Source organism: Scyliorhinus canicula, chromosome 6 (assembly GCF_902713615.1).
Source record: "Scyliorhinus canicula chromosome 6, sScyCan1.1, whole genome shotgun sequence".
In the NCBI taxonomy this organism is placed as follows: Eukaryota; Metazoa; Chordata; class Chondrichthyes; order Carcharhiniformes; family Scyliorhinidae; genus Scyliorhinus; species Scyliorhinus canicula.
This window is the reverse complement of record NC_052151.1, coordinates 19967391-19995242: the sequence shown is the minus strand read 5'-3', so window position 1 is coordinate 19995242 and position 27852 is coordinate 19967391. Positions and strand designations below refer to the sequence as shown.

Sequence of the window (27852 nt, the reverse complement as noted above, 5' to 3'; positions counted from 1 at the left end):
GAAAATGAGTGGACTGGATAAGTGGCCGGGCCTTGTCTGCGTATTGCGGGACCCACTGGGCGTAATAAGAAAAAAACCCAAGGCAGCGTTTGAGGGCCTTGGGGCAGTGGGGAATTGGGAGCTCCATGAGGGGGCGCATGCGGTCGGGGTCGGGCCCCAGTAGTCCGTTTTGGACCACGTAGCCAAGGATGGCTAAGCAGACTGTGCGGAACACGCATTTCTCCTTGTTGTACATGAGATTAAGGAGAGATGCGGTGTGGAGGAATTTATAAAGGTTGGCATCATGGTCCTGCTGGTCATGGCCGCAGATGGTGACATTGTTGAGGTACGGGAAGGTGGCCTGCAGTCCGTACCGGTCAACTATTCGGTCCATTTCTCGCTGAAAGACCGAGACTCCATTCGTGACGCCAAAGGGAACCCTAAGAAATTGGTACAGACGACCGTCTGCCTCGAAGGCAGTGTAGGGACGGTCCGATTTACGGATGGGGAGCTGGTGGTAGGCGGATTTCAGGTCAATAGTAGAGAAGACCCGGTACTGTGCAATCTGATTGACCATATCAGAAATGCGGGGGAGGGGGTACGCGTCGAGCTGCGTGTACCGGTTGGTGGTCTGGCTGTAGTCCACGACCATCCTGTGCTTCTCCCCGGTCTTAACCACTACCACCTGGGCTCTCCAAGGGCTGTTGCTGGCCTCGATGATACCCTCCCGAAGCAGCCGCTGGACTTCGGACCTGATGAAGGCCTTGTCCTGGGTGCTGTACCGTCTGCTCCTGGTGGCGACGGGCTTGCAATCCACAGTCAGATTGGCAAAGAGGGAGGGAGGCTCGACCTTGAGGGTCGCGAGGCCGCAAACAGTGAGGGGCCTAGTAAGAGTGAAGAGTAAATCCAGGCCTAGTAAGAGTGAAGTGCAGAGGTCGGGGAGAATGTACAGACGGAAACGGTCGAATTCCACGCCCTGTACAGTAAGTTTAACCAGGCAGAAACCCCGGATCAGGACAGAGTGGGAACCGGAGGCAAGGGAGATCTGCCGGTCGGCGGGATGGACCGCAAGGGAATAGCGCCTTACCGTGTCCGGGTGGACGAAGCTCTCGGTGCTCCCGGAGTCGATGAGGCAGGAGGTCACATGGCCGTTGACCAGCACCGATGTGGGAGAGGGTGCCAGGTTGCAAGGACGGGACTGGTCGAGCGTAACGGAGGCGAGCAGTGGTTGGTGGGCGGTTGAGTCAGATGAGTCCGACGAGGAGCGGTAGCGACCCGTGTCCCGTGATGGCGGCCCCTGGAGACGAGATGGCAGCATCCGCAGTACCTGTGGGTAAAATGGCGGCATCCATGGAGCGAACATGGCTGTGGTGGATGAAGATGGCGGCGCCCATGGGGCGCACGTGGCGGGGGCGGCAAAAGATGGCAGCGCCCACTGATCACACGTGGGGTCGGAGGAAGCGGACGGCGGGGCCCATTGAGGGAGCGGCTGAGGCGTGGGGACCGGCGGCGCGATAGCGGCGACCGTCCGGGACTGACACACCGCTGCAAAATGGCCTTTCTTGCCACAAGCTTTGCAGGTCGCTGTGCGGGCCGGGCAGCGTTGGCGAGGGTGCTTCTGCTGGCCGCAGAAGTAACAGTGGGGACCCCCAGGGGGTGCGGTGCGGCGGGCAGCGCAGGCATAGTGCGCGGGGGCGGCTGCTGGGGGGGGCCGTTTGCGGGTTCCACGAGGGGTAGGACGGATGGGATGGGGGGCTGTTTGCGGGGTCCACGAGGGGTAGGACGGGTGGGCCGAGTGGCTAGCGGAGTAAGTTTGCGCACTACGGGAGGCGGCCGTCATGGAGAGCGCCAGGGCCTTTGCGGCCGCGAGGTCGGGGGCGACCCCTTCCAGCAGTCGTTGCCGGATGGGGTCCGAAGCAATGCCTGTAACGAAGGCATCGCGCATGAGTAAATCAGAATGTTCCGTGGCTGTGAGGGCCCGGCAGTCGCAGTCTCGTACCAGAGGTATAAGGGCCCTCCAGAAGTCCTCAATCGACTCACCCGGCTGCTGGACGCGAGTAGAAAGTTGATGCCTCGCAAATAGGGTGTTCGCCGATGGTGCATAGTTCTCCTTGAGCAGTTCCATAGCTGCGGTGTAGTCGGTCGCATCTCGAATGAGCGGAAAGACGCTGGAGCTAAGTCTGGAGTACAGGAGTTGCTTTTTCTGAGCCTCCGTCGGGGGAGGGTCTGCTGAAGAGATGTAGGCCTCGAAGACTGCAAGCCAGTGAACAAAGTCTTTTCTGGCGTGAGCCGAATGCGGATCCAGCTGCAGACGGTCAGGCTTGATTCTGATGTCCATGGTGACTGGGAAATCGTACAGCAATAAATTGTAGCGCTAACAATTATACTCAAAGCCGAGAGACTAGTACAATAGAGGCTTTATTGTTGTACGATGTTGTCCCTCCATCTGCAACAGTAGACTAAGGGTCTGAGCAGCTCTCATACATTTATAAATAAGCTCCCTGTGGGCGGAGCTAGCCGGCAGGGGCTTACCGGAGGAACCTGTATTACAGCTACAGGCATATATCCCCCTACTGCAGTACACATAACTACAGTGGTTATCTCACCACACTGCTGAAAAGTTAGGATTGTGTGACTTGCTTCATGCAGGAATCGAGCCACAAACCTCCTTGAGAAATAAGGTATAAATATGCTGGTGAACAGAACACTGGCAACGACCACCCGGGACTACACGTGGCGGGCATCCCGATGAGGCCAATTTGGAAGAGCGGACCATTGCAACCCGGCGTCAAACCGATCCTGGCACCAGGAGCTATTCTCCGCCCGATCGCCGTTCTCGATTTCAGCGTCAGGCAACGGAAAACCCCGCCCCTCATCTCTGGAATCAATCTAGTGAACCTCCTCTGACCTGCCTCCAATGCCACGATGTCTTTCCTCAAATAAGAGGACCAAAACTGTGCACAATACTCCAGGTGTGGTCTCACCAATGCCTTGTCTAGTTGCAACAACACAGCCTTACCTTTAAATTCAATTCCTGTAGCTATAAATGCCAACATTTCATTCACTTTCTTTGTTACATGCTGCACCTGCATGCTAGGTTTATAAGACCATAAGACACAGGAGTAGAGTTCAGCCTCTTTCCCGATCGAGTCTGCTCCGCCATTCAATCGTGGCTGATATTTTTCTCATCCCCATTTAACTTCATTCCTTACTAACAATGCAACACCGCCCTTTTGCCCATCTGGCTGCCCTTTCGATCGGACACATAACCTTGGATATTTAGATCCCATTCCTGATCCCCTTGCAAATGTGATGTCTCTGTGATGCCCACAACATCATACCTGCCAATTTTAATGTCCGCAAAACGCTCATTTACTTGTTCGTTATACTGCACGCATTTAGGTACAACACCCTTAATCCTGCATTGACCACCTTCCTTCTTTTTGGCTCTGCTGAGGGTGATGGTGTTCTCTTATTTTTGTTCTTGATTCTCCCTTTAGCTATTACACCTTCTAAGCTAACCCTCTGGTTCCCACCCCTCTGCCATACTAGTTTAAATCCTCCTGAGTGACTCTGCCAAACCTCCCAGCCAGGATATCAGTGCCCCTCCAGTTTAGATGTAGCCCTTCCTTCTTGTACAGGAACCACCTGCCCCGGAAGAAATCCCAATGATCCAGAAATCTGAAACTCTCCCTCCTACACCACCAGTTTAGCCACGTATTTAGCTGCACTATCCTCCTATTTATATCCTCACTGCCACATGGCACAGGGGGTAATCCTGATATTACAACCCTGAGATTATCTGCATATGTTGACATTATACCTTGCTGACCCAAATCTAGATGATTAAAATACATCAAAAGTGTAATAGTCCGAATACAGGACCCTGGGGAACATCACTGTCTACTGCCCCAGTCTGAAAAACAACTGTTCACCACTATTCTCTGCTTTCTGTAACTGGATCCATTCTGTCTCCATGCTGCCAATCCCTTCCATCGCATGAGTTTCAGTTTTGCTGACAGTCTGTTATAAATATTGTAATTTGTGAAACACCTTTTGAAATTGCACAGACATAACATCAACTGTACACCCTTTAAACCATTAAATATCTGGATGAAGTTATTCAAACACAATTCCTCTTAAACAAGCAGAATTTCCTGCCACTAAGTCTCAGCTGGAGACGGCAGCATGGTGGCATAGTGGTTAGCGGTGTGGCTTCACAGGTTCGATTCCCTGATGGGTCACTGTCTGTGCGGAGCCTGCACATCCTCCCCGTGTGTGCGTGGGTTTCCTCCGGGTGCTCCAGTTTCCTCCCACAGTCCAAAGATGTGCAGGTTTGGTGGATTGGCCAATCTAAGTTGCCCTCAGCGTCCAAATAACGGTTAGGAGAGGTTATTGGGTTGAGGGGATAGGGTGGAAATGAGGGATTAAGTGGGGTCGGTGCAGACTCGATGGGCTGAATGGCCTCCTTCTACATTGTATGTTCTATGCTCTGTGTTCAGTCAGGAGCCAGCATTCCCGCAGCATCCAGCAAACTGAGAGAGATGTAGTTTATCAGCTTCCACACGGGTTCATGTCGACTCCAATAGTGGGATTCATGCCTGACAAAGAGCCTTTATTATACTCGGAAAATTCAGCAGCCACAGCTGGAGTCAGACCATGAGTTTGGAATCTCACTCCCAGCACACGTGGGAAACCTACCCAGATTCTGGGAACATAAATCCTGCAGGTATCAAAGAAGTAGCCCAAATGGCCCTTCAACCCACTAATCACATGTGAATGAGGAACACTCTGGGATTGACAATGGTGGAATTCTTTGGTCAGTGTGTCACTCTGTACAGGAAGTTTCAAACGTGACTTGTTAAAGAGTGAATGGTTGGTTTATATTCTGTTGTTACTTTGAAGGAACATCTGACATACCTGCAACATTACCACAACGTGAATAATTGAAAAGTTTCTCCAGCCCGATCTCCATCGCACTTTTAAAATTCACTGCATGAACCTCAGTTTCAACCCTTCGGTGAAATACGACTTCCAACTCATTATAATTCTAAAACAAGAAAATAAAATCTATCACCAAATGACACAACTGAACGAGCACCAAAACACATCAGTGTTGAGAGGACTGTCCTGGGTTCCCAGGTGTGGGAGCAGTATTCATGTCCTGGATGGACTGACCTTGTGAAAGGGTTTGGAGTTTTTGATGCAAGTCTAGGCATCACCACTTCCAGATACAGTTTCCTTCCCCCCCCCCCCCTCATGCACTCTTTCAACGTTAGAAATGTCCTGCACGATGGGCCTCATTCCTTCCCCTTGGGTTTTCAATTAAAATAAATATAGAGAATGTTCACAGAGAATTTACAGTGTAGATGGAGGTCATTCGGCCCATCGAGTCTGCACCGGCCCTTGGAAAGAGTACCCCATTAAAGCCCACACTTCCAACCTTTCCCCGTAACCCCACCTAGCCTTTTTGGACCCATATGGATTTCACTGAGGCATTTGATAAGGTTCCCCATGGTAGGCTCATTCAGAAAGTCAGGGGGCATGGAATACAGGGAAATCTGGCTGGCCGAAAGAAGACAGCGAGTGGTAGTGGATGGAAAGTATTCCGCCTGGAGGTCGGTGACCAGTGGTGTCCCGCAGGGATCTGTTCTGGGACCTCTGCTCTTTGTGTTTAATGACTTGGATGAGCAAGTGGAAGGGTAGGTAAGTAAGTTTGCCAATGACACAAAGGTTGGTGGAGTTGTAGATAGTGTTGAGGGCTGTTGCAGGTTAAAAAAGGACATTTGCACGATGCAGAGATGGGCTGAGAAGTGGTCGATGGAGTTCTACCTGGATGAATGTGAAGTGATTCATTTTGGAAGGTCGGATTTGAATGCTGAATACAGGGTTAAAGGCAGGATTCTTGGAAGTGTGGAGGAACAGAGGGAACTTGGGGTCCACATTCACAGATCCCACAAAGGGTTGTTAAGAAGAAATATGGTGTGTTGGCTTTCATTAAAAGCAGGATTGAGTTTAACAGCTGCAAGGTTTTACTGCAGCTTTATAAAACTCTAGTTTGACCACACTTGGGACATTGTGTCCAGTTCTGGTCGCCTCATTAGAGGAAGGATGTGCATGCTTTGGAGAGGGTGCAAGGAGATTTACCATAATGCTGCCTGGACTGGAGGGCATGTCTTATGAAGAAAGGTTGAGGGAGCTGGGGCTTTACTCACTGGAGTGAAGAAGGAAGAGAGGTGACTTGATAAAGGTGACGAGAGGCATGGATGGAGTGGATGGCCAGAGACTGTTCCCCAGGGCAGAAATGGCTGTCACGAGGGGAACATAATTTTAAGGTGATTGAGGAAGGTATAGGGGAGATGTCAGAGGTCGGTTCTTTCCACAGAGAGTGGTGGGTGCGTGGAATGTACTGCCAGCTGAGCTGGTGGAGTCAGAGCCATTAGGGACATATAAGTGACTCTTGGACAGGCACATGGACAGCAGTTGAAGAGGTGAAGGTTCGGTTGATCTTAGATTCGGATAAATGGTCGGCACAACATCGTGGGCTGAAGGGCCTGTACTGTGCTGTACTGTTCTATGTTCTATGTATCCAGGCACTAATACAAGATGAAACAAAAAAAAAGTCATTGGACCAGAAGAAATAGGAACTGGAGGAGGCCTGACAGCTCCTCAAGCCTGCTCCACCAATCAACATGATCATGCCTCACCTTTAACCCCAACTCTACTTGCCCCACGCAATCCCGAGCTGTTACATTGTGTTGTTGGGTTGGAGAAGTTTCCATAATTCCCAAAGACTGCTGGCTGCAGACATTCTAACTCTATTGTAACACATTTACAGTTATCAGAACATTCCCCGACATGAGCTTCTTTTCATGCTGCTTTCTTCGAGACTCTGAGATCAGGGGTATATGTCACTTCCTTCCAATGACATCACAGGGTTAACCCTTCACAGGACTATTCCTAATATCCTCCATTATATTATACCTACGATGAACCTAGAATCCTAAATTCTCGCTATCTTAGCCTTCAGTAAACTCAATGATGAAGCTTCCATAACCCTTTGTGTGAAGAAATTTCTCCCCACCAGTCCTATTTGATTAAGGGCTGGTTTAGCACAATGTGCTAACACAGCTGGCTCGTAATGCAGAACAAGACCAGCAGCGCGGGTTCAATTCCTGTTCCAGCATTCCCGAACAGGCACCGGAATGTGGCGACTGGGGGCTTTTCACAGTAACTTCATTGAAGCCTACTTGTGACAATAAGCTATTATTATTATTAACTCTTTCTCCTGAATCTATGCTGACCAGTTCTCGATGTCCCAGCCAAGGCAAACAACCTTCCTACCTTGTCAGCTTGTATGTTTCAATGAGATCGCTCTCATTCTCCTAAATTCCAGAGAGTACGCAACAATATGATTCCTTGCAGCATTGGAAAACTCTATAACCCAGGAATCAATCCAGTGAATCTTCACCGCATCATCTCCAAGGAATGGGCATCCTGTTTTAGATCAGGTGTGAAATTCTCCGTTTGGGAGACTAATGTTGACATTGGGACTGAATTGGGCTTGGAGGGCCGAAGGACCTGTTCCTGTGCTGCATTGTTCTTTGTTCTCTGTGATCCATTTTTGACGGCAGTGAGATCCTGGATGAGAAGAGAGCGGGCCTCCAGAACTGGCATCACCAGGTGACGGTGAAACCTCCGGACCCCACTCTGGCCTCATCTCTATCCCATGGAGTAGCCCGGGGCCCATGCAGGAGCCTCCCGCAGGGGATGTGCTGGAACTACTCAGCACTTCTGAATCCCCCCGTCCACATGACACTGGAGCAGTGGGCAGAACAGGGTATGAAACCCGAAAATCCACCTGGCCCATCCAAATCCAGGCCTTCCAGAGGACGGCTGCAAAAAGGCATATCAGGTCATAGGGTGAGTAATGCAGCAGGCCGCCTCCATGTCTCAGGTGCTGTTTGGGTCACACTTAGTCGGAGTGGTAGGTGATGTAAAATAAGCAAGTCAGATACCAGCTAATTTTGGCCAGGGTGTGGCTAAGGTTAGAGCTGGGGGTCAGGGCACAATAATGTATACAGTCACTATTAAAAACCTTTTCACCAACATTACAACCTGCCTCACCCCTCTGTCTAAAGGGTGTGAGGGGAGGGCTGGGCTGGGGGTAGAGGGTGTGCCGGCTGGGGAATGTGGGAGTTTGGTGGTGTGGGTGTTGGAGGATGGCATGGGGCAGGGCTCCCAGGACAACTGAACGTTCCTCCTGGGGTCATCCTTCGAGGCAGCAGGGAAGAGGGCCCGAAGTGTGAGGCTGCCTGTAGGACAGCTTATCCATCTAACACAAGTGATCCATGGCCTCCTTGGTTTCCAAATTCTTTGGTGGCACAGTCATTCCAGCATCTCCTCGATTGCCTCCGTGTTAGAGGCATGTGTGTGGGCAGGTCCTACAGATGGGGGTGAGGCAGGGAAGTGTGCGTCTGCTGGGAGTGTAGCTGCCGTGTGATGTGGGTCCTGGGTGTGACACACAGGCTGTGACAATCTGTCTGGGGGCAGGGTGGATGGGAGCAGGGGCGCGGTGGGCAGGCAGGGCTTGGAGACGCTGCTGGCCCTGCAGAGTGGGCTCGCTGATACTGTCACTGGTGTGGGCTCTGCCCTGAGAGGGTCAGTGTGCCAGGGAAGGTGCCAAAGGTCACGGTATATGTGTCCTTTGTTTGGGGTGAGCTCTGCTATTCCCCTGCTTCCCCTGCAGTGGGGCTGAGCTTCTGATGAGGGCGCTGAGGAGTGGCAGCACCTGGTGTGACACTGATTGAGCTTGGCCACGCCCATCCTGGTTATGGGTCAGCTGGGATCTGAGGGTTTCCAGAGGGGTGGCCTGGGTGGGCTCCCAAATGACCAGAGGCTCTGTGAACATTTACAGGACACAGTGAGCAGTCAGCAGAGTGAACAGCCAGGGGCCTGGAACTTGTACCAAACGGGTGCGTTTCAAACAAATAGCAGCCTGAGCCAGGCCATCCCGATCCCGAGGGGGACGCCCCGAATCCACAGAGCTGTCAGGAAGTCGGTCCCACTACTCACCTCCACCCCCCCCCCCCCCCCCCCCCCCCCCAGCAATTGGTACAATGTTGAAGTTTTTCCAACTTTGCTTACCTTCTCTCTCCCCTACAGCAGACATGGCACCCAGTCCCCGTTTGCGAATACCTGCAGTAAATCGCCACCAGCGAAGGAGCGGAGTATTCCCCCCGAATCGGCCCTGGACGTGGACCTTGATTTTGGCTGGATGCCCATTCTCTGGCTGAGCCCTGTTCGTGTTTACATTGTCGCGAATCAGAGAAATTTACACAAGGAGATGAAAACTGCCCGCAATTCTCCAGGTGTGGCCTCAGCAAAGACTTGGGAAATTGGAACAAGACACCAGGATTCTCGCTCTCTTTTCCTTGGATTGCTTCCTTGCTGTGGTGGAGAGGCTGTAACATTCTGTTAATCACAAGAGCAATGTCATTGGGCATCTTTAGCTCCTGACAGGGTCACCCATGATGATAAGGTCGGGTGGGAGGAACCAGACAAAGCGCAATTTAAATCGAGTTCCCAATGGTGGATCATGCAGAAGATACGTGAATGGTATCAATGGCTGCCTTGGCACCGGAGGGAGAGGGGCCAGAGCATTGCCACCAATCCCCGCTTTTGCCCTGACTCCCGATTCTCCATCAGTTCAGAGAACATATTCGGGCATCCCGGACGGAGAATCCAGCCCTTCCAGTCACAGAATCATCCCTCTCCCATCACCCTCAGCTTCCTGCCTCTCAGCCAATTTTAGAACATAGAACATAGAACAGTACAGCACAGAACAGGCCCTTCGGCCCTCGATGTTGTGCCGAGCAATGATCACCCTATTCAAACCCATGTATCCACCCTATACCCGTAACCCAACAACTCCCCCCCCCCCTTAACCTTATTATTAGGACACTACGGGCAATTTATCATGGCCAATCCACCTAACCCACACATCTTTGGACTGTGGGAGGAAACCGGAGCACCCGGAGGAAACGCACACACGGGGAGGACGTGCAGACTCCACACAGACAGTGACCCAGCCGGGAATCGAACCTGGGACCCGGGAGCTGTGAAGCATTTATGCTAACCACCATGCTACCGTGCTGCCCATTTTGGATCCAATGTGTCACTTTTCCTTGGATCCCATGGCCCCTGACTTTCTTGATTAGTCTGCCACGAGGGACCTTATCAAAAGCCTTGCTCAAGTCCATATCGACCACTTCAAATGTATTATCCTCATCAACACTCCTGGTTACCGTCTCAAAACATTCAACTGTATTTGTCAAGAAAGACCTTCCCTTAACAAATCCATGCTGACTATCCCTGATTAATCCGTGTCTAAAGTGCAGATATATTCTGTCCCTCAGAATTCTTTCTTGGTCCCAACCTTGAATTTGGAAATCATTAACTCTGTGAGTGCCGGTTCCCGGGATGTCTGAACAGCCCGGGGCAGCTATTTCACTATTTATTCCAGTTCACACACTCAGGATTGACAACCCTCCCTTCCTATGTTAGACAGATTTTTGACAGTAAAGAGACTAAAGGGTATTCAACCCAAAAATACAGGCATTAAATAATTTCAGCTGGTACAAATATTACAGAATGCAGAAAACTCTGAACTATACTGACCTTGTCCTCAATGACTACTGCGGGACTGAAGCAGTTATCGTCTTCACAGAGGTCGAGCACCTCGTCTACTGCTTTTTGTGCAGCGAGTTGGTTCCAGAAGAGGACAGACACGGTTAGGAAGATTCTCAGCATCTTGGTGTCAGCTCAGATCACTGGTGAAGCCACTGAATGACTCTCAGCACCTTCAGCTCGATCTGCAGTTTGAGCAGAGAGCTCAGAGATTTTAATACTGTTTTTGGGAGATGGTTTTGTATAAAATTCAGCCACAGGAACATCAGATGTTGAAGAACTGCCCCAGCTAATTAACTATGGAAAGGTTTTTTGGTGCCAGCCTTGAATTTAGAAATCATTAACCCTGTGAGTGCTGGTTTCTGGGCAATCCGAACAGCCCGGGGCAGCCATTCCATTACTGATTCCAGTTCACACAATCAGGATTGACCTCCCTGCCTGAGTCAGACAGATTTTTGGTGGGAAAGGGAGTCGAGGGTTATGGGGACAGGCAGGAAAGTGGAGTTCAGGCCACAATCAGATCAGTCATGATCTAATCGAATGATGGAGCAGGTTCGAGGGGCTGATTGATCTATTCCAGCTCCCATCTTTTTATTCATTATTCGGATGTGGGCGTTGCTGGTTGAGCCAGCATTTCTTACCCATCACTAATTGCCCTTGAACTGAGCAGCTTGCTAGGCCACTTTTGCTGGGGTTTTACAATGGGGGCAGTAAAGAGGAAACCACATTGATGTCAGGCTCTGGAGTCAGACATAGGCCAGACCGGGTAAGGACGGCAGATTTCCTTCCCTGAAGGACAATAGTGAACCAGATGGGTTATTACGACAATCAACAATGATTTCCTGGTCAGTTTTTAATTCCAGATTTTTATTGAATTCAAATTTCACCCTCTGCCAGAGTGGGGTTTGAACCCGGGACCCCAGAGCATTACCGTGGGTCTCTGGATTATGAGTCGAGTTGTTTTGGGCAGTATGCCAGATTGGGTAATAGCAGATCAGCACCTGATTTACACTCCAATCCATTCCATCAGAGTCAATGCTGCCCAGGATGGTTTTCAGTCCCTGGTTTAACCTCCAGCCTGTGCTGTGTTATTGGATCTCAGCTGGTCAAATCGGTGGCTGGTGACGGTCACACATTTTGTGCTACTGTCCAAGATAAATTTAAACACCTGCTGTAATCTCGACTGAGTTATAATAATAATAATCTTTCTGAATGTCACAAGTAGGCTTCCATCAACACTGCAATGAAGTTATTGTGAAAAGCCCCTCGTCGCCACACTCCGACGCCTGCTCAGGTACACAGTGGAGAATTCAGAATGTCCAAATCACCAAACAGAGCTTCTTTCGGTACTTCTAAGCGAAAACCAGAGCACCCGGAGGAAACAGACGCAGACAAGGGGAGAACATGCAGACTCCGCACAGACAGTGACCCAGGCCAGGAATCAAACCTGGGACATTAGCGCTGTGAAGCAACATTGCTGCCCACTGTGCTACCGGGCCGCCACATTATCCCATCACATCTAGATGTCAATGAGGCTACAACAGGCAGATTAACCTTCCTGATCAGAACATTGACGTCTTGATGAAGTTGTACAAGATATTAGTAAGGCCACACTTGGAATACGGTGTACTGTTCTGATCACCCTATTGTAGAAAGGATATTGTTCAACCAGAAAGAGTGCAGAAAAGATTGACTGGGATGCTACTGGGACTTTTTTCCCTGGAGCATAAGAGGCTTCGGGGTGACCTGATAGGGGTCTATAAAATAATGAGAGGCATAGATAAGGTAGATAGTCAACATCTTTTCCCAAAGCTCGGGGAGTCTAACACTAGAGCGCATAGGTTTAAGGTGAGAGAGCAGAGATACAAAAGGTTCCAGAGGGGCAGTTTTTTCACACAGAGGGTGGTGAGTGTCTGGAATGAGCTGCCAGAGGCAGTAGTAGAGGTGGGCACAATTTTGTCTTTTAGAAAAGCATTTAGACAGTTGTATGGGTAAGATGGCTGGAGTGGGCTACTTGCCAAATGCAGGCAATTGGGATTAGCTTTGTGATTAAAAACTGGGCGGCATGGACAAGTTGGGCTGGGGGACCTGTTTTCAGAATGTAAACCTCTCTGACTCTATGGTCTGGGAAGTGGGAACAATCCAAGTTCTCCTCTAAAACCTCAATCTCCATTTTCTCACTGTCGCTGGCTTGAAATGCTGGAACTGCCAACTTAACAATGTTGGTTTACCTGCACCACATGGAATGCAGCGTTCAAAAAGAGGGCTCACCACCATTTTTTTTTTAAATTTCCAATTTCGAGGCAATTTAGCGTGGCCAATCAACCTACCCTGCAGATATTTGGTTTGTGAGGGTGAGACCCATGCAGACACAGTGAGAATGCTCAAACCCCACATAAACAGTGACCTGGGGCTGAGATGAAACCCGGGTCCTCCGCATCATGAGGCAGCAGTGCTAACCATTGCGCCACGCTGCTGCCACCTCACCAACATGTTAGGACACTGAGGTTATTCATAAAGGTCCCACTTCACCACCTCAGCCCTTGTCTGAGGTGCAGTGACCCTCAGGTTAAACTACCAGCAGTCAGCTCTCCCCCTCAAAGGGGAAAGCAGCCTATGGTCATCTGGGACTATGGCGACTTTACCTGGGACACCAAGGATAGGGTAATAAATATCAACCTTGTCAACAACTCCCACATCCCAAGAAGCAATAATAAATACCATGTGATCACAATCTGCAATGACTCAATCAAATGTGTTCCTGATTAAAGTTTTTTACAGCTTCATTTTTCTACAGGATTGAAGAGCAATAGAACAAATTAAAATGTAAAAGTCAGCTCCACCTATTGCTCTGAAATGTGGTCTTTGTAAATGTCTCGATGGACAATGGAAATGGGGTTTCAGATCTGCCTTTGGAGGCAGCTTTACTTCAGTGGTCATTGGGTGGTCCAGATCTTACCGACATTTCCAATGACCTTGTTTTTGAGTGAGGCACTCAGCTGATTTGATTACTTTGCATTGACAGAGCCCCACACCATCTCTTGGCCTCTCGTCACAGTAACATTTACATGGTGCTTTGCACCTTTTGATGTTGAACTCATGGGAGATGAAGAAAAACATGCACCTGGACAAATTAAATCCCTGAATTTAACTGACTTCATTTTCTAACATGATATCAAAAAGTACCTGTAATTCTCCCTGACTCTTTATTCCCGGGATTAGTTACACAGCTTGTTATCAAACCAGAATCTAACAGGAATGAGGTGGCTGGTGGGTGTGAGTGTGATTCCACACAGCATGAGGACACCACCAGAGAGCGCAGGGAATGATCCCTGGCATCGGGAAAATTGCAGAGAAATTATCTGGTAAGGTGAAGAGAATTCTGTACCAAAGGATGGTCCAGTGTTTCGATGTTGTCCTTGTGTGACACTCGAATAGACCGGGGACCCTGAATGGACAGACAGTCGAGAGGGGTTGGACTATCTGTTCTGCCCTCTTTGCCCACCAGGTGCCTTTCACATTAAAAAGATGTAAAAATCCGGCCTTCTCCCAGCCACAATGTAACTTCTGGGAGGTTTGCCCCTATTGATCTCACAAGGTGTCACTGCCTCGTTGTCACTGTCGGCAGTTAAACCAGCATCAGGCTCCAATAGATGTCCCCGGACCCCAGCATTTAAATGTTCAAGGGGACCCTGCCTACCTCTGCTGGTGAAGCTAACATGGGGTTTGGCCTGGAATGGAGCGACAGCGAGTCAATAAGTTTCTCTTTCAACCTGTTGGGGGACATTTTCTGATACTGGACTATGATATAAATTAGAGGTGGCTCTGTAACTACATTTGTGCTCCTATATTACTTTTGAATAGTTCTGCTGAGACAAAAGTACTCATTGGCTTAGATGCCTGTTTAGCAGAGGCAATTTGTAGAAATAGATAGTGTATACACAATGATTGTTAATATCAGAAAGGACACAAAATGGCTGAACCAGCCACATTCCTGAACAATAAGTGACAAACCCTGTAAACTACCTCATGAGAACCAGGCGTGGTTATGTATAGGGAGTATCTTAACAGCTTCTGATAACAGCTTCACAGAACAAGGAATGCAATGTATCCTTAATAAGCTCAAGGGCCCCAGCTGCAGACAGGACATATCCTTATGTTAGTCTTGAGTGACTTTTGCATGGTTAGGGGCGGGTAAGGCGCGTTGCCAGTGGAGGTGGTAGAGGCAGGCACAATAGCAATATTTAAGATGTACCTTGACCCACTTTAACCATATATGTGATAACTGGGATGCTAAGAAAATTGATTGACTCAATGTAATGAATTGTGACGTGGATATAGTTGATTGATTGTATGTAAATGAAAATACAACTAATTCCACCCCTTGAATCTGTATATTAACCCATTGCGAACCTTAGCTCAAGTGAGAAAGAGAAAGTCTCCAAATCTTTCTCCCAGATCTGAAATACTAAACTGCTTCTTTACTTACTCAAACAGGCCTACGTGTGAATATTTTCACCTCTAACAAACCTTATTCCTGCGCACACACACACCCTGTACCTACATTGTGGGGTTAGGGGGTGTAGGGTTCTGCAGGAGCTGACACAAATCGGGGTGGTGGGTGCCTGGAATGCATTGCCAGTGGAGGTGATGGAGGTAGGCACAACAACAATGTTTAAGATGTATCTTGACAGACACATGAACAGGCGGGAATGGAGGGATACGGATTGTTTGGGCAAAATGTAGTAGGTGTAAATAAGGAATCTGAATCGGAGCAGGGATTGGTGGGCTGTAATGTTCTTTGTTGACTGAGATACTGGCACAGTTGGTCCCAATCCTGTCGTCATTAAAACCCACCTCTGGGGCGGAATTCTGCTACCCCCCCGGGGGATCGGATAATCGCCCAGCGCCGGCGTCAATGCCTCCCCCGCCGTGGCCCGAATTCTCCGCCACCCGGGAATCAGCAGGGGCGGGAATCGCGCCGCACCGGTCGGCGGGCCCCCCCGCGGCGATTCTCCGGCCCGCGATGGACCGAAGTCCCGCCGGTGACAGGCCAATCCTGCTGGCGGGAATCAAAATACCTCTGGTGCCGGCGGGATTGGCGGCGCGGGCGGGCTCTGGGATCCTGGGAGGGCGCGGGGCGATCTGACCCTGGGGTGTGCCCCCACAGTGGCCTGGCTCGCGATCGGGGCCCACCGATCGGCGGGCGGGCCTGTGCCATGGGGGCACTCTTTTTCTTCCACCCCGCCATGGCCTTCACAATGGCGGGTGCGGAAGAGACCCCCTCCCCTGCGCATGCGCCGGTATGACGTGTTGCTCGTTCTACTGTTAGTGTGATTTACATTCCTCCATTTAAAGGACATGTGCTTAACACTGGTTTGGCTCTGTATCTGTATCTATGCTCAGGAGTCGCCAGGTGCCGTCAGAGACACCGTCACAAGTTATCAAGGTCAAGTTCAAAGCAATAAGTCTAAACACCAATCAGTAAGTCTAAACAATTAGTGTTTATTATAACAGATATAATAAATACTCATGCACACGCTAAAAGACTAATACTTATTTCTACTATTAAACGACTAAATACTTATCTAAGTAGGAACCAGCAAGGTCAGGGGACAAGGCCTTTGTTCCTTTCTGGACTTTCTAGTCAGCAAGAGTATAAGCAATGCCTGGGTTACGTAGCGATCGTTGTTTTGGAACTTACTGAAAGATGGCTGATGCTCAACGGCCGGTGATGAAAGACAGGATCTGGAGGTTGGGGTCGGAGTCAGGATGCAACAGCCTAGGCCGGAGTCTGGAAGCAACAGATCTGGGCCGGAGTCTCAAAGCAACAGATCTGGGCCGGAGTCTGGAAGCAACAGATCTAATCATGTGCTTGACCTCCTTTTTATAGGTCCTAGAGGTCCGTGCCCCTTGGGGTGGGCTCTTTCACCTGCTAGGTATCGATTGGGTCTTTCCCAATCGATATCATTCGAATTCCCCTATCCTGGAGTCGTTCCTCGATGGCGGGGGCGGTTCCTAGGGGTCATTGACCTGGGTTCTCTGGCGCCATTCTGGCTGGGTAGCTATAGAAAGTATCAATCGATACTTAAAATGTTTCTATTGTATCTGGGACTGGGCTGGTATCATCTCATTAGTATGCAGATCGCTTTCCTATTTGCACCTTTGGCTGAGTCTCTGCACCTGCCTTGAAACCGGTTTTGTACGTGCAAAATGCTAAATGCTTCTGCAAGCTGTGTGTCCTTACTATGGCTGTTTTTCCCTGCAGTCTGAGCAGTTCTCCATTTCGTAGACTGGTGTCCATTTTAGAGGGCTACATTCCCTCCTTGTGATCCTCACGAGAAATTGTGAAGGATCACCTATGTATGGTTCTTCTATGTTACTTCGATTTCCTCTTTGGGTTCCCTGACCTCAGCAAGTTCCTGGGCGTCTATCCTGTCCTTAACTATGGTAAGAAATTTTAACTCACATTTTCTACTTGCCGCTATGTCAAAGGGGACATGCATTACCAATATTCCGGAACCTCTACCTATCACAATTCCTACTATCATCTTACTTTAAACATTTCATCACATTCTAAAGTTTTATCCATTCACACCACATTACAGGGGCAGCAGGGTAGCATGGTGGTTAGCATAAAGGCTTCACAGCTCCAGGGTCCCAGGTTCGATTCCCGGCTGGGTCACTGTCTGTGTGGAGTCTGCACGTCCTCCCCCTGTGTGCGTGGGTTTCCTCCGGGTGCTCCGGTTTCCTCCCACAGTCCAAAGATGTGCGGGTTAGGTGGATTGGCCATGCTAAATTGCCCGTAGTGTCCTAATAAAAGTAAGGTTAAGGGGGGGTTGTTGGGTTACGGGTATAGGGTGGATACGTGGGTTTGAGTAGGGTGATCATGGCTCGGCACAACATTGAGGGCCGAAGGGCCTGTTCTGTGCTGTACTGTTCTATGTTCTATGTACATGTCGCTTTCTGATTTGGCAGTCGAGTTCAGAACCATATAATACATCAGTGTCTCATTTTTATTTACATATCGCTATCAATACATTTCCTATGCATCAAGGAGTTGGGGGGATTGGTGAAAACCGAAAATAGGGGATTGAACTCCGTAAATGGTTGAGGGGCAGGAACGGGAGGCTCTCCTTTTCCATTTCCTCAACCTGAGGGTCTGCACTATGATGCAGAGAATTGCAATCACCAACAGTGATTCAATTATATACGACATCGAGTACCAGGTCATGAATTTGGTGCACCAGGTCTGAACCTCGCTGATCATCGCTGAGCACGGAGAAGTCGGTGTGTGGGAAACATTAACGGCGGGGGTCGTGGGGGAAACATGATTTGCTTCTACATGCAGAAATACAACATTTAATAGTAATAGGTAAGCTTCCATCATGGTCTTCTTTGTTCTCTTCCTTCTCTTCCTCTGTATGGCCGATCCTTGCCGTGAACCCTCCTTCGACTTTTTGAAAGCTATGGGATCAAGCACAGCATCTGTCAATACACAGTTTAATATCTGTACTGTTAGTGTATCTGTCCTCTCATTCCAATTGACCCTTAAATGACTGGCCAAGTCACACCCTGTGACTCCCCTCATTTTTTTTTCAAATGCGAATTTAGGAGCAGATATACACCTAACAACTTTACCTCTGCGAGCCGTCTCGCAGGCTTTGCGATTTACCATCCGAATGTTCCTGGATGTAAATAGCATGTGGGATGGCTGCCGAAGGGCTACCTAAAGAAAAATGAAACAAAGTTTGGAACGAAAAGGTCGAATGAGTTGCGTATGGGCCGCTACGGGTAAGATTTGAATGGGATCCCCGGGTAAGGCGTCCTGTGCCGTACCCGAGCTTGGCTGACCAAAGGGGTTCTCAGACAGGGCGGATACTCAATGCCGTTTCTCCACTGCCTGAGCGACCTGAGATGAACGGGTAGGAATGTATTCATCGTGGGATTGCAGCCTCTATTCACAGAATAGAGGGGCACCTGAAAAACAAGGGGGGAACCAAGATGCTCCAACATCTGAAAACAGACTACAAGTCATGAACTTTGTCGGTTCACCAGAGGATACCTAACAGAAGTTCTCAGAAGTTTCTGCAGACAAGCTAACGTGCGTGCGAGGCGGTCACAAGCTTTTCAGCTGAAAAGAAGATGGCCAACCTCCAATCAAACCTTTAACAAACAACAAAGTGACCTGATCTCCAATCAAACCCTTAACATATCAACAAGCAAACAAACAAACACAAACAAACAAAACATACGTGCAGGTTCCATCAGAAAGGATATCGCTTCCCTCAAGCGGTTCCTCTTTTACATCATCTGGACACCTCACTTCTCCTCTTTCTCTGTGAACAGGGTCACAAAGGGGTTGCCGTATCGGGAGACAGACATTACGTCTTTCACTTCTCCCGGATCCCACACTCTTGTGTGGATCAGGCATGCAATCTGTGCGTTATGTGACCGGGGGTCACTCTCATCATTGCGGACAAGTCTCCATGAATTGTCCCTGTGCCAAAGTGTGGTATCTAAGTTTGAAGGGGCATTGTCGGTGTCGACAGGGTCGGGTGGTGGGTCTGGGTATTTAACGTAGGTGACCTCCATGGGGTCACTGGAGTCGGGGTCGTAGTCGCTGAAGTGGGGGCTGTAGGGTGGGGTGCTGTGGCTGTCCTCATTGTTAGAGTCAGTGTCGCTGTCTCTGCTGTGGCAGCTTGTGGGTGTTTCGGGGCGTGGTCTGAAGTCAGTGGGCGGAGTCGTGGGCGAGTCCGATGAAGAACTGGTCTGTGGGGGGGATGGTGGAAATGTGTCTCTAGTGGGCGGGGTGAGATGTTCTGCTGCGTCTAGCAGGACATGGTGTGCGTGGTTAGACTGTGTTCCATATGCCTTCAGTTGGTTAATATGAAACCACGCCGTCTTACCGTTGGGGTATTTTATTCTGTAAACGGAGGGGCTAATTTTGTCCGAAATTGAATACGGGCCGGAAAATTTAGGTGCCAAAAAGCTGCTGGGGTTATAAACAGATAACATTACCTGTTGTCCAACCTGAAATTCTGTGGGGTGTACGTACTTATTAAAACAAGCTGTGCTTTGTTTTCGTCTTTTACCCAATTTTACTGCGGCTGCTAACTGTGCAGACCTCACAGTCTCAACTAGGTCTTTGACTGCCTTCTCATGTGTGAGGGCCGTCACTTCGGGGCTAGTCATGTCCAGTCCTAAAAGGAATTCTGTACCTTTCATAGGGCGTCCGGTCATGAGTGTGTGTGCGGTGAATCCTGTGGATGATGAAACCGTGTTGCGGATGTACATTAGTGCAAATGGGAGTACTGAATCCCATGTTGAATTGTTCTCCTGAACCATTTTTCTAAGGGTCGATTTTAGGGTCCGATTCATGCGTTCAACTATCCCGCTTGACTGGGGGGTGATACGCAATGTGGAACTTTTGCTTAATGCCAAATTTTGTCAGGACGTTCTGCATGACCCGTCCTGTGAAGTGAGATCCCTGATCTGACTCAATACTTCTCGGGAGACCCCATCTCGTGAAGATGTGGTGGGTCAGGATCTTTGCAGCTGTCTTAGCTGTATTCGTTCGTGAGGGGAATGCCTCTACCCATTTGGTAAAGGTGTCTATAACGACCAGAACATATTCATAGGCATTCCTACAAGGGGGCAATGGCCCTATAAAATCGATCTGGAGGTTAGTCCAGGGGCCATTAACTGGTCGAGTATGTCTAAGTTGTGCCTTTTTCGAGTACCTCTCCGGGTTATTTTGTGCACAAATTAGGCAATTCTCGATGTAATGGGTCACATCGTTTCTTAAATTTGGCCACCAACAGAGTTGCCTGAGGTGCCTTGTGGTCGGGTCGATCCCTTGGTGTCCATGACTGTCATGGAACAAGGCAATCATCTGATTCCTATCCTGTTCCGGAACCACATAAAGTTTATCCTTAATGATCACACCCTCATGTGTGGTCAAAGCGTGTCTGAACTTATCGTGTTGGTGCACAAACTTTCCTTTAAAAATCTCCCTGAGATCTCTATCCTGTTTCTGTGCCTCAACTAAATCTTTAATTTCCGTCTGTGAGACCTGAACTGCACTCACAGGGGCGCTAGCTGGTGCGCTAGCTGGGGGTGTCCAAAAGTGTCCTCGCCTGGAACCTGCTTTCGCCAGTGCGTCGGCTTTTACATTTCCGGGGGGGATGACCTTTGGTGACTTCTAACTTTGATTATGCCATACGTCCTATCCTTTGCCTTGTCTAAGATATGGCGGAGTAATGGGGCTGATGGAAGGGGCTTCCCGTCTGCGGAGACAAAACCTCGTGTCCTCCACAGGGGTAGAAAATCTGTTAAACTGTTACAGACATACAAACTGTCCGAATATATGTCTGCCGGGCTGGGAAACGAATCTGGGTGGTCCACTATGTATGCAATGGCCGCGAGCTCTGCTGCCTGCGCGCCTAAGTGTCCTGGTAATTTAAAAGAGATTTCTTCTAATAGAGAAATACAGCACAGAACAGGCCCTTCGGCCCACGATGTTGCGCCGAACTTTTGTCCTAGGTTAATCATAGAATTTTGGACAATTTGTCATGGCCAATCCACCCAACCTGCACATCTTTGGACTGTGGGAGGAAACCGGAGTACCCGGAGGAAACCCACGCAGTCACGGGGAGGATGTGCAGACTCCACACAGACAGTGACCCAAGTCGAAATCGAACTTGGGACCCTGGAGCTGTGAAGCAATTGTGCTATCCACAATGCTACCGTGCTGCCCTTAAGAAGTTAACCTACACTCCCTTATTCTACCCTAATCCAAGTACCTATCCAATAGCCGTTTGAAGGTCCATAAATTTTCCGACTCAACTACTACCACAGGCAGTGCATTCCATGCCCCCACTACTCTCTGGGTAAAGAACCTACCTCTGACATCCCCTCTATATCTTCCACCATTTATCTTAAATTTATGTCCCCTTGTAATGGTGTGTTCCACCCGGGGAAAAAGTCTCTGACTATCTACTCTATCTATTCCCCTGATCATCTTATAAACCTCTATCAAGTCGCCCCTCATCCTTCTCCGTTCCAATAAGAAAAGGCCCAGCACCCTCAATCTTTCCTCGTATGACCTACTCTCCATTCCAGGCAACATCCTGGTAAATCTCCTCTGCACCTTTTCCAAAGCTTCCACATCCTTCCTAAAATGAGGTGACCAGAACTGCACACAGTACTCCAAATGTGGCCTGACCAAGGTTTTGTACAGCTGCATCATCACCTCACGGCTCTTAAATTCAATCCCTCTGCTAATGAACGCTAGCACACCATAGGCCTTCTTCACAGCTCTATCCACTTGAGTGGCAACTTTCAAAGAACAATGAACATAGACCCCAAGATCTCTCTGCTCCTCCACATTGCCAAGAACCCTACCATTAACCCTGTATTCCGCATTCAGATTTGTCCTTCCAAAATGGACAACCTCACACTTGTCAGGGTTAAACTCCATCTGCCACTTCTCAGCCCAGCTCTGCATTCTATCTATGTCTCTTTGAAGCCGACAACAGCCCTCCTCACTATCCACAACTCCACCAATCTTCGTATCATCTGCAAATTTACTGACCCACCCTTCAACTCCCTCATCCAAGTCGTTAATGAAAATCACAAACAGCAGAGGACCCAGAACTGATCCCTGCGGTACGCCACTGATAACTGGGCTCCAGGCTGAATATTTGCCATCCACCACAACTCTCTGTCTTCTATCGGTTAGCCAGTTTGTTATCCAACTGGCCAAATTTCCCACTATCCCATGCCTCCTTACTTTCTGCATAAGCCTACCATGGGGAACCTTATCAAATGCCTTACTAAAATCCATGTACACTACATCCACTGCTTTACCTTCATCCACATGCTTGGTCACCTCCTCAAAGAATTCAATAAGACTTGTAAGGCAAGACCTACCCCTCACAAATCCGTGCTGACTATCCCTAATCAAGCAATGCCTTTCCAGATGCTCAGAAATCCTATCCCTCAGTACCCTTTCCATTACTTTGCCTACCACCGAAGTAAGACTAACTGGCCTGTAATTCCCAGGGTTATCCCTATTCCCTTTTTTGAACAGGGGCACGACATTCGCCACTCTCCAATCCTCTGGTACCACCCCTGTTGACAGCGAGGACGAAAAGATCATTGCCAACGGCTCTGCAATTTCATTTCTTGCTTCCCATAGAATCCTTGGATATATCCCGTCAGGCCCGGGGGACTTGTCTATCCTCAAGTTTTTCAAAACGCGCAACACATCTTCCTTCCTGACAAGTATCTCCTCAAGCTTATCAGTCTGCTTCACGCTGTCCTCTCCAACAATATGGCCCCTCTCATTTGTAAATACTGAAGAAAAATACTTGTTCAAGACCTCTCCTATCTCTTCAGACTCAATACACAATCTCCCGCTACTGTCCTTAATCGGACCTACTCTCACTCTAGTCATTCTCATATTTCTCACGTATGTGTAAAAGGCCTTGGGGTTTTCCTTGATCCTACCCGCCAAAGATTTTTCATGCCCTCTCTTAGCTCTCCTAATCCCTTTCTTCAGTTCCCTCCTGGCTATCTTGTATCCCTCCAGCGCCCTGTCTGAACCTTGTTTCTTCAGCCTTACATAAGTCTCCTTCTTCCTCTTAACAAGACATTCAACCTCTCTTGTCAACCATGGTTCCCTCACTCGACCATCTCTTCCCTGCCTGACAGGGACATACATATCAAAGACACGCAGTACCTGATCCTTGAACAAGTTCCACATTTCACTTGTGTCCTTCCCTGACAGCCTATGTTCCCAACTTCGGCACTTCAATTCTTGTCTGACAGCATTGTATTTACCCTTCCCCCAATTATAAACCTTGCCCTGTTGCTCGCACCTATCCCTCTCCATTACTAAAGTGAAAGTCACAGAATTGTGGTCACTACCTCCAAAATGCTCCCCCACTAACAAATCTATCACCTGCCCTGGTTCATTACCAAGTACTAAATCCAATATGGCCTCCCCTCTGGTCGGACAATCTACATACTGTGTTAGAAAAGCTTCCTGGACACACTGCACAAACACTACCCCATCCAAACTATTTGATCTAAAGAGTTTCCACTCAATGTTTGGGAAGTTGAAGTCGCCCATGACTACTACCCTGTGACTTCTGCACCTTTCCAGAATCTGTTTCCCAATCTGTTCCTCCACATCTCTGCTGCTATTGGGGGGCCTATAGAACACTCCCAACAAGGTGACTGCTCCTTTCCTATTTCTAACTTCAACCCATATTACCTCAGTAGGCAGATCCCCCTCGAACTGTCTTTCTGCAGCTGTTATACTATCTCTAATTAACAATGCCACCCCCCCACCTCTTTTACCATCCTCCCTAATCTTGTTGAAACATCTATAACCAGGGACCTCCAACAACCATTTCTGCCCCTCTTCTATCCAAGTTTCCGTGATGGCCACCACATCGTAGTCCCAAGTACCGATCCATGCATTAAGTTCACCCACCTTATTCCTGATGCTTCTTGCATTAAAGTATACACACTTCAACCCATCTCCTTGCCTGCAAGTACTCTCCTTTGTCATTGTTACCTTCCCCACTGCATCACTACGTGCTTTGGCGTCCTGACTATCGTCTACCTTAGTTGCTGGACTACAGATCTGGTTCCCATTCCCCTGCCAAATTAGTTTAAACCCTCCCGAAGAGTACTAGAAAACCTCCCCCCCAGGATATTGGTGCCCCTCTGGTTCAGATGCAACCCGTCCTGCTTGTACAGGTCCCACCTTCCCCAGAATGCGCTCCAATTATCCAAATACCTGAAGCCCTCCCTCCTACACCATTCCTGCAGCCACGTGTTCAACTGCACTCTCTCCCTATTCCTAGCCTCGCTATCACGTGGCACCGGCAACAAACCAGAGATGACAACTCTGTCTGTCCTGGCCCTTAACTTCCAGCCTAACTCCCTAAACTTGTTTATTACCTCCATACCCTTTTTCCTACCTACATCGTTGGTACCAATGTGCACCACGACTTCTGGCTGCTCACCCTCCCCCTTCAGGATCCTGAAGACACGATCAGAGACATCCCTGGCCCTGGCACCCGGGAGGCAACATACCTTTCGGGAGTCTCGCTCGCGACCACAGAATCTCCTATCTATTCCCCTAACCATTGAATCTCCTATTACTATTGCTTTTCTATGCTCCCCCCTTCCCTTCTGAGCCCCAGAGCCAGACTCAGTGCCAGAGACCTGGCCGCTGGGGCCTTCCCCCGGTAGGTCATCCCCCCCAACAGCATCCAAAACGGTATACTTGTTTTGAAGGGGAATGGCCACGAGCGATCCCTGCACTGTCTGCCTGTTAGTTTTCTTTCCCCTGACTGTAACCCAGCTACTCTTGTCCAGTACCTTTGGTGTGGCTACCTCCCTGTAACTCTTCTCTATGACCCCCTCTGCCTCCCGGATGATCCGAAGTTCATCCAGCTCCAGCTCCAGTACCTTAACACGGTCTCTGAGGAGCTGGAGTTGGGTGCACTTCCCGCAGGTATAGTCAGCGGGGACACCAGTGGTATCCCTCACCACCCACATCCTACAGGAGGAGCATGCAACTGCCCTAGCCTCCATCCCCTCTTACTTTACAGAATTAGCTGCCCTGTGGACCAACTGGACCTCCGCCCTCCGACTCTGCTCCCAGTCAGCTGTACTCTAAACTCCTGGTTCCCTTCACGCTCTTTGATAAATATCGGAAATTAAATGAAAGGAGTACCTTACTCCCTCCTCACCTAACTCCCTCAGTCACCAAACTCTCACTGTAGCACTCAAATGCCACAAGCTCAGCACTCCCTCAGTCACCAAACTCTCACTGTAGCACTCAAATGCCACAAGCTCAGCACTCCCTCAGTCACCAAACTCTCACTGTAGCACTCAAATGCCACAAGCTCAGCACTCAGTGCAAACAAAGTCTGCACTGTATCTAGCCCCTATTTATACTGTGACTCTAGCTTCTAAAAACTGGCCTAATGCAATTAACTAATTAACAAGCTCCAGCTGCAAGTAAGTCCAAGTAGAACCTTGTTTAAAGCTGATTCAAAATTCACCTTCTTATAGACCAAACAGCAACTTTTAAGTTAATTAACTAAATAAAAGAAATACTAGACTTTAAATAACCCTTATACTCCCTCAGTCACCAAACTCTCACTGTAGCACTCAAATGCCACAAGCTCAGCACTCAGTGCAATGCGCGACCCTGCGCGTCCTCGACATAGATTCCGCATCCAGTGATGCGTTCTCCATCTAAAACTGTGGATGAACCGTCCACATATATTTTCAGTGGGGCACACGTGTCTGTGTGCTGGGGGCTCTGGCTTGAATTCCCTATCTTTCTGGGGGGTGTCTTTGCTATGAAGGGTCCTGTGTTGTGTAGGGGTGCTACAATTTTGCATTCATGGGGCTGTCCTGGATATTGGAGGTTGTCGGCTAAAAATGTGTGTCCTGGTCCGTTTAACTGTGATGTCCCGTCCTTGTAAAAGTAACGTCCATCTAGCTGCTCTAATCTGGCTAACTGAACCGTCCTTCAGTCGACCGTCTAGAAGTAACTGTGTGGGGGTGTCCTCGGTCAAAATGGTGATGGGATTGAGTCCGGTAATGTACGCGAAGTACTGTACTGCCCAAAAAACTGCTAGGAGGTGCCTCTCGCAGGCTGAAAATCCTTGCTCTACGGGGTCTAAAAGTCTGGAGGCATAAGCCACTGGTCTTAGCTGCTCGTGCCGTTCCTGGAGTAACACGGCCGAGAGGGTCAGATCTGTGCTAGCTACCTCTATTGCATAGGGGGAGAGTTGGTCTGGGACTTGTAGCGCGGGTGCTGCGCTAAGGGCTTTTTAAAAATCTTCCACAGCCTCTATATGCTGTGGAAGCCATTCCCATGGGGCTCCTTTCTTAAGGAGGTCTGAGAGTGGGGCTGCCTTTGTCGCAAAACCATCGATATGGTTCCGACAGTAACCAACCAGTCCTAAAAACGACCGGAGGGCTGAAACATTCTGGGGAAGGGGCAATTTGACAATCGAATCAATCCTTTTGAATTCGATCTCGCGTTTGCCGTGTGTGATGACTGTACCCAAATACATCACTTTGTTTTCTAATATCTGGGCCTTTCTGGGGTTAACTTTACATCCGATCGAGGTTAAAAGTTTCAGGAGCTCGGCCAGAAGCGTAATGTGCTCTGCCTTTGTGTCTGTCTGCAGTAATAGGTCGTCCACATACTGTACCAGACATTCGGGGCGGGAAAATTTTACTAAACCATTTGACAGCTGTCGTTGGAAAATGGAGGGTGAATTGTGGAATCCTTGTGGGAGGCATGTCCACGTATACTGCTGTCCTTTGAATGTGAAAGCAAATTTGTACTGGCACGCCTTTGCCAATGGGATTGACCAGAAGCCATTGCTAATGTCCAATACCGTGAAATATTTGGAGTGGAGTCCCTGTTTGAGCATGGTCTCGGGACTTGTTGCTACCGTGGGGGCTACTGCTGGGGTTACTTTGTTGAGCTCCCGATAATCAATGGTCAGACGCCATGATCCGTCGGGCTTTCTCACTGGCCAAATAGGAGCATTATTGGTCGAGGCTACTGTCCTAAGTACACCTTGCTCCAATAAGCTATCTATTACTTTTCCGATTTCTCCCTCTGCTTCTAGGGGAAATCGGTATTGTCTCTGTGGTCGGGGGTCAGGTCCGGTAACGTGAACTTGTCCAGTCATTCTGCCACAGTCGTGCCGGTGACTGGCAAATGCTGTCCTGTGTTTATTCAAAACTACTCTCACTTGTCTGTCCGTACTAAGCGTTGTCGGGTCAAAACAAAAGTCGCCTACTGCGCTAATCCTATTCGCATACTCTCCTACTGTGAGAGTAGTGGGTGCTCTGTCTGATTTTGCCATTCGCCAGACACACTGGTTTACTGGATCGAACGACAGGCTATGGGCATTCATGAAATCTACACCCAGTATGTGTTCTGCTGTACGGGGTAGATTAACTAATACAACGGGGTGTCTGGTGGAGATGTTCCCTAGCTGAATTGCTACGGGTGCTGTAATGTGTCCCTGCTGTGAGTGACCTGTAAAACCGCTGAGTGTAATGGTGGATGTGGTCGGCCACGTGTCTGCCTGTGCTGTAATGGTGGAATTAATTGTGGTGCGGGAC

General features: G+C 49.1%; 1 protein-coding gene across 1 annotated transcript in view; it reads right to left on the bottom strand.

Annotated features, from left to right (window-relative positions):
• LOC119967022 overlaps window positions 1-10892 on the bottom strand; it is a 36714-nt gene extending 25822 nt beyond the window's left edge. Inside the window, exons 1-2 of the mRNA XM_038799025.1 lie at window positions 10660-10892; window positions 4900-5029 (exon numbers count right to left, since the gene is read on the bottom strand). Coding sequence (XP_038654953.1) covers window positions 4900-5029; window positions 10660-10791 — 262 coding nt within the window. The 5' untranslated portion in view covers window positions 10792-10892. The remainder of the gene's footprint in view (window positions 1-4899; window positions 5030-10659) is intronic.
• Window positions 10893-27852: the final 16960 nt, after the last annotated feature.